At 48.4% G+C, this 19,379-nt stretch overlaps 6 protein-coding genes across 6 annotated transcripts; all 6 read left to right on the plus strand.

Annotated features, from left to right (window-relative positions):
* Nucleotides 1–678: 678 nt before the first annotated feature.
* FPRO_05379 (uncharacterized protein) lies at nucleotides 679–2,217 on the plus strand (the record flags this gene model as incomplete). Its single annotated transcript, XM_031230990.1, has 5 exons — nucleotides 679–779; nucleotides 835–1,149; nucleotides 1,202–1,461; nucleotides 1,513–2,095; nucleotides 2,145–2,217. 5 exons carry the CDS (start codon nucleotides 679–681, stop codon nucleotides 2,215–2,217), a joined length of 1,332 nt encoding a protein of 443 aa, XP_031081072.1.
* Nucleotides 2,218–2,781: 564 nt separating this feature from the next.
* Nucleotides 2,782–5,064, plus strand: FPRO_05380 (uncharacterized protein; the record flags this gene model as incomplete). The annotated part of the gene is made up of 4 exons (XM_031230991.1): nucleotides 2,782–3,094; nucleotides 3,141–3,720; nucleotides 3,778–4,425; nucleotides 4,485–5,064. 4 exons carry the CDS (start codon nucleotides 2,782–2,784, stop codon nucleotides 5,062–5,064), a joined length of 2,121 nt encoding a protein of 706 aa, XP_031081073.1.
* A 1,116-nt stretch (nucleotides 5,065–6,180) lies between these two features.
* FPRO_05381 (uncharacterized protein) lies at nucleotides 6,181–7,212 on the plus strand (the record flags this gene model as incomplete). Its single annotated transcript, XM_031230992.1, has 2 exons — nucleotides 6,181–6,193; nucleotides 6,245–7,212. The coding sequence occupies 2 exons, from the start codon at nucleotides 6,181–6,183 to the stop codon at nucleotides 7,210–7,212; spliced, it is 981 nt and encodes a 326-aa protein (XP_031081074.1).
* Nucleotides 7,213–10,185: 2,973 nt separating this feature from the next.
* Nucleotides 10,186–15,194, plus strand: FPRO_05382 (uncharacterized protein; the record flags this gene model as incomplete). The annotated part of the gene is made up of 3 exons (XM_031230993.1): nucleotides 10,186–11,087; nucleotides 11,137–11,436; nucleotides 11,480–15,194. 3 exons carry the CDS (start codon nucleotides 10,186–10,188, stop codon nucleotides 15,192–15,194), a joined length of 4,917 nt encoding a protein of 1,638 aa, XP_031081075.1.
* A 393-nt stretch (nucleotides 15,195–15,587) lies between these two features.
* On the plus strand, nucleotides 15,588–17,142 carry FPRO_05383 (uncharacterized protein; the record flags this gene model as incomplete). Its single annotated transcript, XM_031230995.1, has 4 exons — nucleotides 15,588–15,598; nucleotides 15,694–15,958; nucleotides 16,011–16,794; nucleotides 16,841–17,142. The coding sequence occupies 4 exons, from the start codon at nucleotides 15,588–15,590 to the stop codon at nucleotides 17,140–17,142; spliced, it is 1,362 nt and encodes a 453-aa protein (XP_031081076.1).
* A 520-nt stretch (nucleotides 17,143–17,662) lies between these two features.
* FPRO_05384 (uncharacterized protein) lies at nucleotides 17,663–19,243 on the plus strand (the record flags this gene model as incomplete). Its single annotated transcript, XM_031230996.1, has 5 exons — nucleotides 17,663–18,178; nucleotides 18,232–18,391; nucleotides 18,450–18,657; nucleotides 18,715–19,081; nucleotides 19,133–19,243. The coding sequence occupies 5 exons, from the start codon at nucleotides 17,663–17,665 to the stop codon at nucleotides 19,241–19,243; spliced, it is 1,362 nt and encodes a 453-aa protein (XP_031081077.1).
* Between the last annotated feature and the right edge of the window lie 136 nt (nucleotides 19,244–19,379).

Consider the following 19,379-nt stretch of genomic DNA (forward strand, 5'->3'; position numbering starts at 1 on the left):
TCGGCGGATGGAGAAAACTCCACAAGTGGAGATGATTATGGTAAATCCTTCCCTTTTGAATGATTATACATGATAGAGGTAGATAAGACTGATACGAGATGATAAGAGATTGTTGGAGCCGCTTCAGATTGAGAATTGAAGCCGCAACGCTAAATCATACGTTGATGGTCTCCGATGAGATTCGAAACGTCAATTTAAAGCAGTATCAATCAGGAACCGTTATGAACAAAGTTTCTCAACAATTACCGCCTCTAGAAAGTCAATTGAAGATAAAGTTCCTGCCTGGTGCCCCGCGTTTTAGACATCCTTGTAGCCATCCAAAAAGGTTATGTCATAGTTCATCGGCGAGATTGGAGTTCACTTCCGAGCTCCAATAAGCTTCCCAACAGAGACTAGTCTCCGCCGACGGCCGACGGCGGACAATGACCCCACTCTCAGCACTCGGCCGTGATCCCCAACGTTGGTTGAGAGGGAATTATGACCGTCGGGGACGATAAGGGATAACAGTTTAGGGAGAGTATACATAATTAGACAAGACTTGGATTTATCAAGGAACTGTTATCGAAGGATTGAGTATTTACAGCAACGCCAATCAGCTAAACCAGAAGATATTCGCGATCTCGCGACAGTTATCAACTTGAGAACAAAATAAGACATCTTTCGGAAAGCATCACAGCCATGGGTCCCCTCGCACTACCACCATATAAAATCAGCGAAGTCGATCTCGCAAAATCACTTCACGAAAGCTGTCAATATGGCGCCGCGCACCGCTATGGAAAGTAAGTCACCATCACAAAATGACCATTTTCACCAAAATTAAACTGGTTACCCTAGGGCTTCCACAGAAACCGGCATGGCGCGCCTAAGTCTCGATGACTCGGACAAGCAAGTGCGAAATTGGTTCATCGCCTACGCCAAGTCGCTGGGCTTAAAGACTTCGATTGATCAAATGGGTAATTTGTTTGCAATTCGACCTGGAAGAAACAATGATTTGCCCCCGGTCATGATGGGGTCACATCTTGATACGCAGCCTACTGGTGGGCGCTACGATGGCATTCTTGGTGTTATTTCGGGTCTTGAGGTTTTGAGAACACTGAACGATCATGGATATGAGACTGCAGGACCTATTGGTGTTGTGAACTGGACCAAGTCCGTGTCCCGCGACGGGTATGCTCTGTGAGAAATTGGCTAACTTTCGTAGTGAGGAGGGCGCTCGCTTTCCCAAGATGGCTGTGTCTTCAGGCGTGTGGGCGGATGTAATCCCTCTCGAAACCGCATGGGATCTTCGAGAAGTACTCGCTGCCAACCCGAAGTCGATGAAGGAAGAGCTTGATAGGATAGGCTACTGTGGCGAACAGCCTGCTTCATATCGATCAAACCCATTCGCCGCGCATTTCGAGCTCCACATCGAGCAGGGACCTATCCTAGAAGACGAGGGTCTCAAAATTGGCGTAGTGCACGGTAAGAAAAAGCCCTTTACGGACATTGCACGGTGATTAACAGTGAAAATAGGCGTCCAGGCATTCAAGTGGTTTAATATCACCGTTAAAGGCCGAGACAGCCACGCAGGCACAACACCACTATACGCCCGCAAAGATCCCGTCTTGTCCGCCAGTAAAATGCTCGTTGCCGCCAACACCATCGCCAAAAAGCACGACGGCCTCGCAACAACCGGCATCTTTACCACTGACCCCGGCACCGTCAACACAATGGCTCACACCGTAAAATTCACACTCGATCTCCGCCATGTCAAGGATGAAGTACTCGCCGAGATGGTAAATGAGTGCGAAGCCGAGTTCCAGCGCATTTCTCATGACGATAGTGAGAAGGGCTGTGAAGTCGACTGGGAGCTCCTTGTTGACAGTCCAGCTGTCAAGTTTAATCAAGAGTGTATTTCGGTCGTGGAGCAGAGCGCTGCGGATGTTTGCTCGACGTTACCACAGAATGCGGAGGGCAAGCTTTGGAGACCGATGATTAGTGGTGCGGGGCATGATAGCTGCTACACGAATCGGGTTTGTCCTACGAGTATGATCTTTACGCCGACGAGATCGGGGATTAGCCACAACCCGACCGAGTATTGCTCGCCTGAAGATTGGTAAGTTTTCTTCGTGTTGTGGAGGATTGGAGACGCTAACATGATGCAGTGCACTTGGCGCGAGTGTCTTGCTGGGAGCCGTCTTGCGATATGATAAGCTTCGTGCGAAGAGGAACGAGTGACTTGGTTACTTGGTTTGATAATTCAGCCTCTGTATTATGTAGTGAAATAGTAAATAGTGCTTGATTGAACTGAAGAACAAGTCATGATACGAATGTTGAGACGGTAATGAGAGCGAGACGTGATTCTTTTTTTTCCTTTTTAGGAATGAATCAATTAGACAATGGCCAGATATATTAACTGTAGGAGGAAGGAATAATAGATATTGACTAGGGATCTGGCACTCACTGATATCATGATTGGCTCCATGATAAGGTTGTTGAATCTCAGCAATACAGATCAAGGCAGCCGCCCCTCCTCGAGGAAACCCTGTGGCTGTATCAAAATACAGAACTTATATCAATAATATGACTCCATAATCCGTTTTATGACCACCTAGATTGATATTCATGTCGTACAAATGCGACATTTTGTGTTCAATGACAGACATCATGTCCCCCGACACTAACTGCCGGCCTTCCAATCACGTGCCCGGATATCGGCGCCAACTCGGCCCCCGCTATCGGTAATTCACTCCATCTATCGCATACCACGAGTCTTACCATTTCAGCATCTCACTTTGCGCAATGAATCATGACGAGCACCCGCACCGTCAAGTCGCGGGCATAAGGCGCTACCGCTCCAAGTCTCAAAGGCCATGCGACTTATGCAGGGCTCGCAAGGTGCTCTGCAATATCCCTGATCCGACGCGTCCATGCCAGCTCTGTGATCGCACCGGACGCGATTGCACGTTTGTGGGGAATCCGAATAAGAAGCCGAGGGATAATAGGACGAGACGGCTGAATTCCGAGGTTGGAGGGACGCCGATTGTTGTGCCGCAGCCGGAGCAGGGACTGATGCAGAATGTTGGTGGGTATGAGACGTTAAGCATGCAGGATGGTGAGAAGAGAGAATGAAATAAAAGGCATGGGCTGACGGATAATAGAGGTCCAATCTTCCGGTATTGAACCGGGGCTTGATTTAACACCTCTGGATGGCACAGTATCGCAATCAATTTTCTCACCTGGAGGCGGCATCAACTGGGACATGTCATTCGACCAACACGGCATAGACCAGCCTTTTGACTTCTTCGCCAACGGCGAACTCCCCAATCTCGAGCCCCTCGACGACCCAACACCCTCGGACGACTACGGAGAAATCCCCATCGCCACTCCTAGCAAAACAGCGGATCTTCCCGCCAGCCCAACAGCCCTGTTCGAGCGCCTTTCATTCGACCAACGGCCAGACCACTCAACCTCACTAATAGGCTTCTCCAACGAATCTGATCCATTCTCTCTCAATCATTTTCCGTATTCGAGTAGTGATGAAGTCGACTTTTATCGAGTTGCGTACCGACGGCAGCAACATGCGTTTTCGGCGAATCCCCCGATTCACTTTTTGCAGAGTCAAACTGGGACTGCGATTGAGAGCCAGAAGATTGTGGATAAGTGTATGTCGTCACTGGGTGATAGGGAAAACCTGGAGAAATTGGTGGATCGAGAGACGGGCGTGGCGTTGGTAAAGTTGTACGCCTTTACCTCTCCCTCTGTACTTGTGCAATGTACTTACTTAGTTACGAACAGGTACTTCAGATTTGTTTTCGAAGACTTACCAATACTTTCTCGCTCTGTGGTCTTTGAAGACTTGAATAAGTTTGTCGCAGAAGCATCTACCGGCTTACTTGCGGGTATATACGCGCTTGCACTGCCCTTCACGCCCTGGGATGAGAAGCTCTGTCTCGACAGTGCATATTTCAAGCCCGACGTCAACGATCTATGGCAAGTCTCGTACACCTGTCTTCAGAAGGAACTTCACTTTCCCCGTCTCTCCACCATCCAGATCTTTCTTCTTCTTCTCAATCACACTCCCTTTGATGTTGTCGTAGTGGAGAACCCCTTCGTGTGGTCCTTGGCGGCTTCCATGCTGGCCATGGCTCAGTCACTTGGTTTGAATGTCAACCCTACTGGATGGAAATTGCCAGCGTGGGAGGTTCGTCTGCGGAGACGGTTATGGTGGGCTGTTTATGTCGAGTATACTTGGCGTGCAGTAACTCATGGTCGGTCTTCCATGATATCTGATGATGACTGGGATGTTTCGCCACTTACATCTGCCGACTTCACTCTTGATCCTACAGCTACAATACCGGAGAGCATTCGAGATCAGTCACTTGACTATTTCATCCGTTTATGCTCATTGTCCGAGATCACTAGCGGAATCTGTCGACAATTCTTGTAAGACCTCTTCATAGCCCTTCCTCTGGCCATGTATTGATACAAAGTGACAAAAATAGCTCCTTACGTGCCGCATCACGGCCTCAAGTGCTTGACTCTCTTCTCGAGCAAGCTCGCGGTCCACGTCAACAGCTACTCAAATGGCTAGAAGATCTTCCCGAGTCGCTAGCGCTCAGACCAGAGTCAGGTGACAGCGATGCCGATGACTCAGTGAAGAGCCACAGATCCCTCTACGTAGCATATTACACCACGCACATTCTGGTTCTACGAGCATTATTACGTCCCATCATTGACAGCAACACACAGCTTAACCACGTACAATCCTCAGTGGAGACAGTGCTCCAAGCATGCCGCGGTCTGATCCAAACAGTCATCAAATTCATCCGTGGCTTAGATGCCAGGCATCAGTCAGCATTCTGGCCCGCATACACACGGAACTGTCTTGCATATCCCGGACTATTCTGCTACATGCTGTGTCTGCAGAAACGGCAGCCTGATATGACGGCGTATGATCAGAACCTTCTCGCGACATGGAGAAAGACTCTCCGCACTCGAATGCAGTCGTGGCCCTTCCTGCGCTTTGCAATTGTCAAGGTTGACGCAATTTATTGGAAGAAACTATATCAAGACAAAAATTAAGGTTTCGATTGGAACGCGTGGAGTATTGGTATTGGGAGGAATGCTTTTATAATGAATAATCACTGAACTTATAACGAGGAGGATTTTACATCTAATGGTCATGGACTGAAAGCCGAAATGCATAAATTTCTGGATATATCATGTCTTCCATTTGTGCGCTTAACCTGAGATACTCTGTGTTTAAGCGGATATGCTCTTCGTCGGGCGGGAGTCAGGTGGCCTCGACGAATGATATGCCGCGTTGTTCATGAACTTACCTACTTACTGGAGAGGGCTCATATTGGAAACACCGAAATACTGTAATTGGCAAATTCAAAAGTATGCCCGCAGCCAATCACGACTGTCAGGATGACTGTGTTTTATGTATAAGCCACCACAGATTGGCTGGCGGTCCGACCCTTTCCAAATTCCGAAACTTATTAACTTGGACATGTACAAATCGGATCTCTCCCGCCAAAATTGTTGGCTGTGATTTGGAGCGTTATTCCTACGTGGCGCAATTGAGCTTCCACATTCCACGCAGTCAAAACGCGTATCGAACGCTGCATCACGTTGGATTGGAATTGGCATCTCTCAACACACAAGAGTGACTCACTTTCTACCGGAGGCTGGTAATAAACGTTGAGTTTAAATTCAACTGACCATTGGCAAGACCGCTCCGAGAACCATGTCTTGGCTAAGCTTCAGTTGCTGAGCTTTCGGCGATATGGAACTCTTTCAGATACAAAGATAGTTCGTCAATTGATCATTTAAGTTGCATTTATAGGTCAGAATTCCCTGAGCGATAACTCACGTCCAACTTAAGCTACCCTGAAGGATATCGCGCCAAATAAAAAGGATGGCTGATACCCGCCCCTCACCATATTAGAGCTTTGATGAAGATGCTGCCCAAAGCCTGCATTGCAACAGGCCCACCTGAGTGACTCCTCACCTGTGTATAAGCTCATACTGATTGAACTGAGTTTGTAAGAGTGTTGTTTGAGTTGATGAGGATAGCAGCTGACGCCCAGATCACGCCCCTCACACGCGTATAAATATCGTGCTGCACACCCATCATGGCCCGGTGTCCATTTATCCCCCCTTCTCCTTAGATCTAGAAATCTGCCAACACGTACCATGTCTGACTACCGTAAATCAATCCTGTCCCCCAGTCATGACCATGTAACTGACCTCCCATTAGTAGATGTTCACAAACAACAGCATTTCTTCTCGGTCGAGAAGAATCCCGAGGAATTACCCTTCCTGAATGCCATGCTCACCATCTTCAACCGTCTGGGTCACCTCGATGTTGTCAATCACGCGTATAACTATCCTCACCTCCACCTTGCTGCCTTCTACGGATGGTATGATGTCACTGAAGCTCTGCTCAACTGGGGCAGTAACCCTGATGCTCAAAACTCGAAGGGCTTCACCGCATTGCATGTTGCATGCGCCTCTGTGGAGGTAAAATCGACAAAGATAGTTCAGGCTCTGATGGAAAAGGGTGCTGATCCGAACCTCAAGGCCGATGCTACAGAATTTGCTCCTATACATCATCTCATCTGGGCAAGTTGCAATGCGGCCGAGCCCTGGGACTGTTATGGCAAGATAGAAACGCTTTTGAACGGAGGAGCCGACATCAATTCACGAGATATACGTGGACGGACGCCTATTCATCTCGCCTCTTGTATCCCCTGGTGTAATAGCATATTTGATCATCTTTACAAAAGAGGTGCAAGACTTGACCTTCGCGACAATTTGAGGAGATCTATCTTGCATTACGCAGCTCTGTACGGAGACCTGGATCACATCACCTATCTACGCAAACACGGCCTTACAGAACCGGACCCGGATGGCAAAGACCTCAACAACCGAACTCCACTGGATCTGATGGTATGGAGGACGCATGCCAAACAGGAAGACCTCTGGGCAAACATGAAACGACCCACTGATGAAGAAGTCAAAGCTTTCACTTCTTTGATCGAAGAAATCAGGACCCATCGCTGGCAGGACGGCCGCAGTTGCTGGCGCGGAGGAGAACATGCAAACCATTTGAACCCGCGACATCGCCTCGTTAATCTCCCCATCAGGCCGAAGCCTAACCTGACCACGCCGCCGTCTATGGAACAGGAGATGCATATCAAAGAGCAGCGGGCAGATTATGCTTGATATGACGGGACACGGGGGAACCTTTATAGCCGATAGGCCATAGGAGAATTATCAGAGAATGTTACTCAGAAGAAACCACCAAACATTCAAAGATCGCGCAAACGAGAGATCGAAAGTGACAATGTGAGTTTTCCGTCAGTTATCCAATGCACACTTGGAATATCTTACCGCGTGTAGAGTAGGTCAATTAATCTTTGAAGAGGTACTGCAAAGAAGTACGCCGATCCACTAGAAAGGCAAGCATAACGAGATTGAATGAATGGTGGTATGGGAGACAGGCTACTTCATTCCGTATCATTGGTATCCTTCGAAATGCGAAAGATTATGACAAACTTTAAGCTTCACCTATTTAAATGTTGACGTCTCTGTTATTGGTGAACTGGAAGGCCATTTCTCGCTCGAGCACAGTGGTTTGGACGCGGGAGATTACACCCAGAGGTCATTACTAAAGTGTAGTCACACTACGAAACTATATTGCAGCCTGACATATAAATCTAATATGTTGGAGGTCATGATTTGAGAACAATTAATTTATAGTTTTATACGTGATTAATCATGAATCAGTTTCTGCTACGTCGCATGCATTTCCTTTCACCTGAAGTTTTGGGCTGGTATCACGCGTTGACTTACAACTTAGTGGTTTCTTTGCCCACTTAGACTACGGTCTCAAGACATCACTATTGGCTTGGCGTAGTAGCCTTTCCACCCCCTCCACCATAAACATCACGACGTCATGGGACTAACGCATACCGGGGAGCACGGGGTTTCAGGCCTTCATCCCACTTGCAGATAACAAATGTCCCAAGGTAATCGACGAGAACATAAACATCGCCATATCCAATGTCTCGGGATTTTTGAAATACACTCGAGAGGGGGTTTAAGGTTTGTGCTGATAGCGAGCGGCGTTGAAAATAACGGCTAAACTCAATGGCATGAAATTGCTGCCAGTCAAGACAGAAGTACCCAATGATTGATACAGGGAGGTCAATGGCTGGGAGTTCTCTATCTGCGTTAGCGCCAACGGACTGCAACACAGGGCATGGAGAAGATAAGACCAGTGAATAAGGTTTTAGCCTGGATCAGGAGAAGCGGGAAAAGCGGCAACTTCTCTGTGGGTTCTACGGTGAGAGTAGGATGCAGGGTAGACCTAGTGTGACGCTGAAGCGTAATAGTGATTGGGTGAGGCACGAGTATTGGGAGATTCAGTGTAACGAAGGAGGTGGTCGAAATGATGGATCACTATGGCGCGCGAACAGATCACATTTGTTGCATTTGCTGATGAGATTATAGGCCTGTGCATAGACCTCGCGATAAATTATTGTTACTTCCCTGTTTTTAGCGAGCGGGATGTAGCGTAAGCAACAAATTGATACGTGGAAATAGTAACATACCAGTACGAGACCTTAAGTATCGTATCCTATATAAGACAAGATCCTTCTCAGAAGAGTCTGACGACCGAACCGCCTTATAAGGCAGCCTGTGCATGGTGAGTCCGTTAGCACCAATAGCTCTTTCGGCAGTTGCTCTCACGACATCAGAAGAACCATTCGTCAGCCCAATCTCATGACAGTGAGATGAAGTCTATTAAGGTTTCGGGGAGCAGAAAGAGGCGGGAAAGCCGCAGCGGCGCAAAGTTTAATCGACGGGGCCGTCTCGATATAGATTTACGGGAGGTCCAATGACAGCTGACGTGTCGCCGTTCCACTCTGGAAGGTCGTTAATAATCTAGAAACACTTCATCGGAGAATTCATTGCCCCGTGATATTGAGATTACCCTTATCATAGTCTTATCTTGGGGATGCTGGTAAGTTATGGGGATAAGCTTGATGATTCGCTTAAGTGGTGGAATGTCCAACTTTGGACAGATGTCATTGCGGGTCATGAGATACGCGTCTCAGCTGGGCAGTAACTCTGATGAATGAGACAGAACCCTTGATTTTCAACCTAACGCAGTAGTGATAACATGCTCAACTGTGATCACCTGCATCGTGCAATGCCTTGCATCCAACCGCTTCGCCATTCGGCCGCTCCAATCTCCAACCCTGCCTGACTCACAAATCACCAAGCCTACCTCGTGTCCAACTACCGATCTACGAATTCGTTAGTAGTCCCCGGACCTTTTGAAACTCGCTCACTTATCAACATGATATCGTCAAGTTGAGCTTACGTGTTTCCCTCCGAGACCGGGGTCGTGGATCCCTGCACCATGCGGCTCAAAGAACCAGGTTACATCACCCCAACCAATCGGGAAATAGATGAACGAGGAGCATTTACGGTTCGACCTGTTATATTGTCGTAAACTCAATCGGTGGATATAACACAAAGGGCCATAGCCTCAACAATGGACTCTTCGCGAGTCAAGAAGACTATTCGTCGTCGTATTTCCTCTGTGACATCAGCGCACGAACCGCTTCTGCACGGCCACCAAGGAAAAATAATATGTCACTCCGCCCCTTAGTAACATCTTAGTCTATACCAAGCCAGCAAGCGCCGGCACTGTCAGTAATGATTAACCCGTGGCAATGCCGGGCAGTCCACCCACTCAGCTGTCACCCAGCGTGTAAGTATGGAGCCCAAGAGGAAATGCCGTGAAGATCAAATCGGATCTACAGGAGAATCCCTTGTCGTAAATCGGGGCGCCAATAAGTCTAAGTGGGATGAAGTGGACCGGCGGTAGGACCTTTGTGATTTGATTTCAGGTTTGGATGATCTTTGGGCCCGTGTCATTTGCAGATTAGACTTCATGTTCTGCCTGTTGATCTATCGGCGAGACGAAATTGGGTAAAAAAGTGGAAGGGCTGTGATGAGAGTTGAAGTTGTTATAAGAGATGAGAGAGCGCTGTGATGAAGAGGATTATCAGATCTTCATTACTCTGAGTCAAAGGATCATCGTTATTTTGTTTCTTTTACCGCTTTGTTCACCGAGATATGAGTGTGCTGTGTTTGTTGCGAGAGCTTTGCGAGCTGCCGCCAATGGCGGTCAAGCAGAGTCAACAGTTCAAGTCCCTTGTAGCACTGAGCCCAGACAGAGCTGATGTCTTGGCTGCCATACCAATAGCCCAACAATATTCTATATCTTCCCTCTACACTTTATGCCATCTCCTTGAGGAACTACCTGGTCCATGGCCAGTCTTCGAACTCATCAAGACGTACACACGACTCTACACCCAACTCCCAGAAGATGCCAAGACCAACAGCACTCACGAGCTTTCATCCCTAATCAAGCAAGCTTCAGCGCTAGTCAAAAGCTCGTATACATCCTTTGCGCAATTCATTGGCCACGATGACAAGCCAGCCCTACGAGCCCCCACAGATGAGGATGTCATCACCCATCGCGAACTACGACAATTCGTGGACACCTTCCAACTTCCTGTTGACGCATCGATCAAGAGACCTGTTGTTTCCATCGCGCTACCAAACGGTCCCTTATTAGCAGCGACTTGCATGGCTGTTACGACTTACTACACCGCATCACCTATCAACCCCGCTGCAGGACCAGAACAATTCCGAGCAGACATTCTTCAAGCGCGAGCAGACTTTATCCTCACAACGAAGGATGAGTACAAGAAACTACAGCTTGATGCCAATTGGGTATCAGATAGCTATATCAAGATCTTCATCATGGACTGGACTCGAGATGAGGGCATTTCGCTAAGGACAGTCGATGGAGAAGCTATCCCCACCGGCAGCGCTGAACGAGTCGCTAACAAGGCTGATGACATTGGGTTGATCCTCTTCACGAGTGGAACTTCGGGTACCAAGAAGGTAGTTCCACTGACAGTCCATTCTATCATTGCCGGCGTCGCTTTCGTCATCGAATCATGGGGTCTCACAGCTGAAGACATCTGTCTGAACATGATGCCGCTCTACCACGTGTAAGTCACCACTACCAGTCTGCCACTCGCTTCTGCTAATATTATACAGCGGGGGATTAGTCCGAAACATCTTTGCGCCAATCTTCTCCTGCGGCTCAACAGTCTGCTGTCCCTCCTTCGACGCCAATCTGTTTTGGGACGTGGCTGAGACCATTCAGCCAACATGGTACTACGCTTCACCGTCTATGCACTCTATCATCATCGCAGAAGCAGCAGCGCGACCAGAAGCTTTGAAGAGGAGTCGGATACGGTTGGCTTGCAACGCTGCTGGGGGTTTACTACCTTCTTTGGCGTATCAACTGAGGGACACGTTCAACTGTGTCGTCTTGCCGAGTTACGGAATGACAGAGTAAGTCATTACCCTTCAGGCTGGAACATGCTAACAGCTACAGGTGCATGCCAATTTCTTCACCTCCACTAGATTATCGTCTCGATCGCGAAGGTACATCAGGTATCAGCACCGGCCCCGAACTCACCATCCTCGACTGGTCCGAACAAACCGTCACAAACGGCACAGTCGGTCGCATTTGCGTCCGCGGCGAACCTGTCTTCCCAGGGTATCTCAAACCCGATGGTACATACGACAAATCACCATTCAACGAGGCTGGCTGGTTCGATACTGGTGATCTTGGATATATGGACGATGATGGATATCTTTACATCACTGGTCGGAGTAAAGAAGTTATCAACCGTGGTGGAGAGCTGATTTCTTCATTTGAAGTTGAGAATGCGATCATGACGGCTTCGAGAGAAAGTGACTCTCCCATCTATGGAAGGGTGTCACAGGCTTTGGCGTTTTCAGCATCGCATGATGTTCTTCAAGAAGTCGTCGCTATTGTTCTCGTCACGCCTCCCGATACTCCCCGTGTTGATCTGAGGACTCTTCATGGCGCTTTGAAGTCTTCTCTTCAGCAGGCAAAGTGGCCCGTCTTGATCACCTACATGGAAGACCTTCCCAAGAACAACAACAAGGTTCTACGTATCAGGCTCGGCCAACGGCTGGGTCTTCCTTCTGTTACTGATGATACACCTTACATGGGGAGACACTGGGATGCTGTTTGTCCTCCGCCTGATGCACCCTTATCAGAGTCTATTCAGTGCTTGCCTTGCTCTATTGACTACACAAAGCTTGCAACTCATATTCAGAGCATCGCTCCAGACCTGGATGCCTTTTGCCTTCCCAGCGCTCATGATGGTTCTCCAGAAGCTGTACTTGCGCCTAAAGCTGAAGGTGCTATTGACTCCGATATCCCCGGCAGCATTCGGCACCAATTGGCATCAATCATCGACAACTACATGATCCCTACCGAGATTCACATTATGACTCACCCATTCCAAAAAGACTCATCCGGAAACATCAACGTCGAAGTACTCCGCGCAGAACTCGAGCAACTTCAAATGGCTTCTATGAACGAACTGGCCGCCAGCACAGAAGGACTCGTCACCAAAGCCTTCGCCGAAGTCCTATCCCTCCCACCAGCAGACATTCCCTGCGACGCAGACTTCTTTAGTCTTGGCGGTGACTCTCTTCGCGCTGGTCGTCTTCTCTCGATGCTTCGTACCGAGTTCTGCATCAGCCTCCCCATCACAGCAGTATTCAACGGCGGCACTGTTACTTCCATCGCGGTGCATATCGACAGGATGCTCGATTGTAAGACTGATGAGTCTGATCAGCCTAGTGCCATCGTCGGATGTACCGACACTTGCAGTTCCACCAACCCCTTCCTAATGACCCTCCAGCTCTTCCCCCTCGTGATCTTCTACCCGCTACGACGTGCCATCCAGTGGACAATCTTCTTCGTAACCCTCGCCCACTCTCAAAAACTCCCCACCAACCACTCCCTCCCCGGCCGTTTCCTCAACCTCACCGTCTCCATGCTCATCGCCCGTATCATCATGGGCTTTGTATCACCCATCATTGGCATCATCTGCAAATGGCTCATCATCGGTCGCTATCGAGAAGGACTGTACCCCATGTGGGGAATGTATCATACCAGATGGTGGCTTGTGCAAAAGATTGTTGCTATCTGCGGCAAAGGCTTCTTTGATGCGAATGAGATGACGGAGAGGATTTACTGTCGGCTGATGGGTGCCAAGATTGGTAGGAATGTTAAGCTTGAGGGCGCGGCGATCGGGGAATGGGATTTGATTGAGATTGGTGATGATTGCAATCTCACAAAGTGCATCTGCCGTCCTTTTGCTGCTGAGGGGAATACGTCGATGTATCTTGGTCGCATCACCATTGGAAGCAACTGTTCTGTTGGAATGTCTTCAATCATTGCGCCCGGAACGACCATGCCGCCTAATACATGCCTAGGCTTCAACTCATCGAGCTGGGAGATGCAGGACGCAAGTGAGGAGTATAGGGAGCAACTTCCAAGCGAGAAGCCCAAGCCTCACTGGGTGTTGAACCTGCTATTCACCATGCCACTTAAACTCATCGGTCTGTTCCTCTCTGCAGTTCCTTGGATGGCTGGTCTTGTCGGTATGGTCACTACACAGGGTCAAAAGGTTAACCATAAGGCTCCATTGAGAAGCAGTGTGGACTGGTTTACTCAACCAAACCGAATTGCCTATCATTACCTCGCTCTTGCTCTCGGGTGCCTTTTCGGTCCTTTCTTCCTCTTCGGGTTCGTCATCTTGGTCAAGTCTACTCTGGACTGCCTCTTTGGCAAACTCAAAGCCAATTCGCGATCCACGGTGGATATTTGGAGGGCGACCTTGATCAAGACGCTGTTGCCTGAGGGGAAGCTTCATCGGATGACTTCTTTGTTTGGGCAGCACTACGAGGCTACGTCTATTGCGCTAAGAATGCTAGGTGCTAAGATTGGTGAGCGTGTGTACTGGCCTGGTACAGGACCTAGCATCGGCGACTACCATCTTATCGACGTTGGTAACGATGTAGTCTTTGGCTCACGTTCTCATCTCGTCACTTCTGATGGGATCGGGTCTGAGAAGGTCACCATCCACGACCGTGCAATGATCGCTGATCGTGTTTGTCTTCTCCCTGGCGTCACTGTCGGTGAGCGTACTACCATGGGATCTGGTGCCTTGACCAAACGAAATGGCACCTATGTCCCTGAAGGCACTTATGTCGGCTCCAAGGCTGGCGATGCAGTCTGCTTGTCAACCGGTAGTGACACCAAGGTCTCTCGGTCTCACATACGTAACATGCAGTCGGAGGATACCCTCACCAACGACAAGAAGTTCAACGATGAGAAGGACCGTCCTGATACACAGCCCAGTATCACATCTGGGAGTGACACTGAGGGCAGCGACGGCAAAGATGACTGGGCACAGCATCTCTCTCCATTCGGTCGAGCTTTCTACCTCAAGCTAGCACCTTACTATATCCTCGGCCCCTTCGCCATATTCCTCTACTCTGCGTTCTTCACAGTCTTCACCGCTGTGTACTGGGATGTACCCAGCGTCTCATCCATTCAATTTGTGGGCATCATGTTCCGAAGCTCTTTTCCCCGTGGAATGAACGTCTGGTTTGACCTTGTCGCTATCTTCTTGACCATGTTGGCCGGCATCGCTGTCCTCTCCACCATCCAATCCGTTCTTGCGCTGATAATTATCATTGGATCAAAGTGGCTACTCATGGGCCGTCGCAAGGCTGGTAACTACGATTGGGACAAGTCTCCGTACTGCCAGCGCTGGCAGATCTTTCTCGGCATTGAGCGCCTTCGCCGACAATGCTACAAAGGGAATGGTATCCTGAACCTTCTCACAGGGACTCACTGGATGGTCATGTACTTCAAGCTCATGGGTGCGAAGATTGGCAAAGACTGCGCACTCTTTGTCAACGGCACCCCAAGCCTCATGTTTACTGAACCAGATCTTATCACCCTTGGCGATCGCGTGGTAGTAGATGATGCCAGTGTCGTCGCACACATCAACACGCGTGGCAAGTTCGACCTGAACAGGGTTGAGATTGGCGACAGATGCGTACTCCGAACAGGAAGTCGACTTTTAAGTGGTGCGCAGATGAAGAGTGATAGCTGCTTGCTGGAACATACCCTTATCATGGGTGGCGACGTTGTGGAGGAGAGGAGGACAATGCAAGGTTGGCCGGCGGAGGAGTTTAGCGGAAAACGGATTTGATTTACATGTGCAGAAGTGATTGGGTGGCATAGCATATAGAATTCCTTGTCATGGCGTTTGGTTCGGTAGAAATAGAAGGTCTTCATTCCAGTCAGTCAATTGAGGCTTAGTTCCAGTTCGTTGACCGTCCATATAGCGGCTGTTTTCATCGCGCCATGTTCCTCGCTAGCCCTGATAGAGAAGTGAGATGGAACAAGCTTTACTAGTCGCTGGGCTAGACGCGAGCTGGCATGCTGCTAAAGGTTTCGTAGATATACTATCCGGGTCTGGACTCCGTCATGTGATTTATGGGATTTAGAAGTACTTCCCATTTCTCCATCTCCAAACAAATTTCATCCACCAAAGGACAATCTTTTGTTCGGCGCTGTTATGAATAGAATGTTTGACATGAAGATGTCATATTCGTATGAACAGCTCTTTGCCAAGCCCAACTATCTTGCTTGGCAAGTCAGCTCTATGTTGCGACAAACATCTTCGACTATGCTAATTTTGGATGCAGGCTCAAAAACGCTCTAATTGGCATCTCAGTTCTGACATTTTCTACCGTCGTCTTCTTCGCGCTACATACATCGCCTCATCTCCCCTTTCGACCGAACGATATTGAGAATCCATGGATTCCGTCAGATCCGCCATCATGGCCGCCGCAGCCAGCCAATAATAGTCGATACACCGACCGGCTCGTCAATTACAAACCAGAACACCCCAATTTCAGCGAGGTGCAGCCCATAGATACCAAGCGCCTCGCCATATTGCTACCAACCTTTGTGAGACCCCCCTTTCTTACCACAGTATTCCTGAATCTAACACTATATCGAGGATGGGCATTTTCCTCAAGTCTTTCGCTATTTACAATCCGTCAAGTGTCTATGCGTCGACCATCATAAGGTCGACTGGCACATCATCGTATCCAACTCTGCAGAAGTCGAGGGCCTTACGCAGCTTCTCTCGACCCTCGAAGATTGCAACGAAACATTCAGTCGATGGAAAACACCAAAAGATAACGTTCCCGGGAACAATCCAACTTTTAATATCGTGAATCTATACGACATTCTGCCAGCCAGGCTACGAGCGGACCTGACACCCGAAGACACGAGCAGTTTGTTGAAGAAGTATGATAAATACGCTTATCAATCGATCAAGAAAATGTCTGCGGCTGATCATTTCGATTACGACTTGGCCATGTGGCTGGATTCCGAAGCGATATTTGTTTCGCCAGGTGAAATCAGAGATATATTTGAGGGCCATCTGCGCAACCCCATTGTCTGGCGATCCAGAATGTCGTTTCAAGATCGAGAGAAGTTTCTGATGAGCAAAGCAGCAGCCACTCTGGGGCGATCCATCAATTCCTTTGGTGATCAGCTTTGGTTACTGGAGTCTCTCCAGTGGATCATTGAGAAGCCTATATGGGATGATATGGTCTCGTCCGTTGAGATGGCGCACGGTGGAAACTTTTGGGACATTTGGATTGATAACTCTTATCCTTTCGAATTGCTGGTGTACTACCTTCACATTATCGCACGCAAGATGGAAACAGCAAATTCGATATTCTCGAACTATCGCATTTTGGAAACAGAGCGCGAGCTCATCCGCTTCGGCCTAGGTAAGTGTTGCTTCTTAAGTATGTGGTTACATCTAATTGTCTCCAGCTGAATCTATCTCGGCAATGGAGGGAAGAAGAGGAACAGGATTCATGGAAAGGCTACCTCATCTCATTACGAAACCACATTCGGTTCTGGCACCGAACTTGATAGCATTTTGTCAAAGCTATTCTCTCCGGGCGTTGAGAATGGATAACATGGATAACTTTGAAGAGAGTGCCCTAGACAGTTTCCTGATTGATGGAGACATCAAGATGCTGGTGTCCGGAGCGCCAGATATTCATAAATGGTGGGATGATCGTATAAAGAATGGTGAGGATATTAATAATACTGAAACTAATTACACCTAAATAAGGTAGTAATATTTTACCATTCCTTTCTATTAAAGGACTTTATGTAATAAGCAATTTATACTAGGAGGAACAACCAATTCCAACCAGTTATTTCTGGATGGCATTCTACTTCAGTTCGGTATTGAGCAATACAGTACTCAGTGATCGGACCGGTCTTGATTGTTTGTTCCCCTTTTCACTCCCGGAATAGAAGGCCGGCTATAGGATGCAGGTTCTGGGGCACTATAGGGAACATCAACAATATATTACAGCCACCGGGCTGTTACCCAGTTCCGAAATGGAAACCGGCTATGGGGTGCAGATTCCGGGGTAGCGTACTAGCCTTTTATGCTTGTTGCGTTCCCGATCCGATATGCCAAGTCTGAATCCCGTTCGCTTAGTGGTTAACGCTAGGGCGAGTAGGATATAATTACTAATTGCTATTTCTATATTGCCTATGTGCCTTGCCGAAACTGAAACACGTCATATTATCATTCATCAACTTTCTCTACCTCGTCTCCAAACTTGCAACTTCAGTATGCCGCAATTCAATGTCATTATCGTAGGATGTGGTCTTTCAGGACCGTTGCTTGCAAGTGGGCTCCTAGACGCAGGTGTCAAGGTAGACGTGTACGAGAAGCTAGCGGCCGATGCAAAACGAGACGGCTATCAGATCCGTGTCGCCCAACCGTGCATGGACGCTTTTCGTCTCAATCTCACCCCAGAACAAAACAAGAAGATTCAAGCTAGCCTAGGGCATTTCGACGCCAACGAGGAAACCACGCCTATCTGGTACGATCACAAATTGAAGCCACTCTTGGAAATGGGGCGGATCAGCGAGCAGTATCACGGCTCTGCGCCCATGGACAGGGTGGTGCTGCGTGATATAATTTCAGAAAAGCCAATACAGAGTGGTATCGTGCACTCTGATAAAAGATTCTCTCGTTATGATATAATTTCCGACCAAGGAAGGGAAAGAGTGCGCGTCTCCTTTGATGATGGCACTTCCTCAGATTGCGATCTGTTGATTGGGGCGGACGGAAGTCACTCTAGAGTAGGGGGCACAACGATCACACTTGCGCCCACTTAACGCTGACAGTGGAATAGATCAATGAACAGCTCGGCCTGAGTAACATTCAAGCCATCCCCGTTATAAACTTCATTACAAAGACACATTTGTCCAAGGATAAGCTAGCAGCACTGCCTCCGGCGGCTCGACATTCACCGATGCTGGTTTTCTCACACAGGAAGACCTACTTTTGCGTTGGTCAGTCGACTCTCTATTCTGCTTAACGTGATTCTCGATTACTAACATTCCACGACAGCGTACATCCCGAGCCGACAGCACGAAGATGTTGCAAAAGAAGACGAAGGATCACCCAATGGATCTTCTGACTACGACGAGAATATGGCCACGTTCACGTTCTCTTTACAGATGCAGAAGGATGATTGTCCAAAAGACATCAAAGATTGGGACAAAGATGCAACCTGGAAATTTCTGGAAGAATCTCTGAGTAGTTGGGACGATGCGTTGTATGTGCCCCTACCATCCGTATTTAATGCAGAGGTACATGCTGATAGTTATCCCAGCCGCCAAGTCATACAGGTCATCAAATCAGAAGAGGTCTACGTTTTCGAACCTCGGGCAAGCAAACGACCGGCTCTCAACTGGCGTTCCAAGGTACGAACAGCGACCAATCCTAATCTCGGGCATCCGCGGGTATGGTTGATGGGTGACGCCATGCACGTTATGTTGCCCAACCGAGGTATGGGTGGCAACCAAGCCATGCTTGACACGACAGTGATCTCGCCTCTGATACAGCGACTTGACAAAGCTATGACAGCTGAGGGAGTAATTGAGACCGACGCGATCGCGGCAGCCTGTGATGAGTATGAGCGCGAGATGATCCCAAGAGCCTTTTACTGGGTTGAGACCAGTGGAGGAACGAAGCCGGTGGTTAGTGTGAATGGTTTTCTTTTCCCGGTAGTATATGCTAACCTTTCGTAGCCGTTCGATACGAATACCTTGTTTGGTCTATGTGTAGCATGGTATATGAAGCTGTCTCTGGATATCAGAGATGCAAAGGATACAATCTTGAGGTTCTTCAGGTTGAGATAGCGTCGCCTTGACTCTTTGTGGCCTCAGTCCGTACAATCTATATATTAGAGAGACAATGAAATAACAAATGGATTCCGCTCTTATTCCCATTCTGAGGTATAGGAATACTACTTAGAGATACCACTAGATGGTCGTT

This window comes from Fusarium proliferatum, assembly GCF_900067095.1.
Source record: "Fusarium proliferatum ET1 genome assembly, contig: FPRO_scaffold004, whole genome shotgun sequence".
Classification (NCBI taxonomy): Eukaryota; Fungi; Ascomycota; class Sordariomycetes; order Hypocreales; family Nectriaceae; genus Fusarium; species Fusarium proliferatum.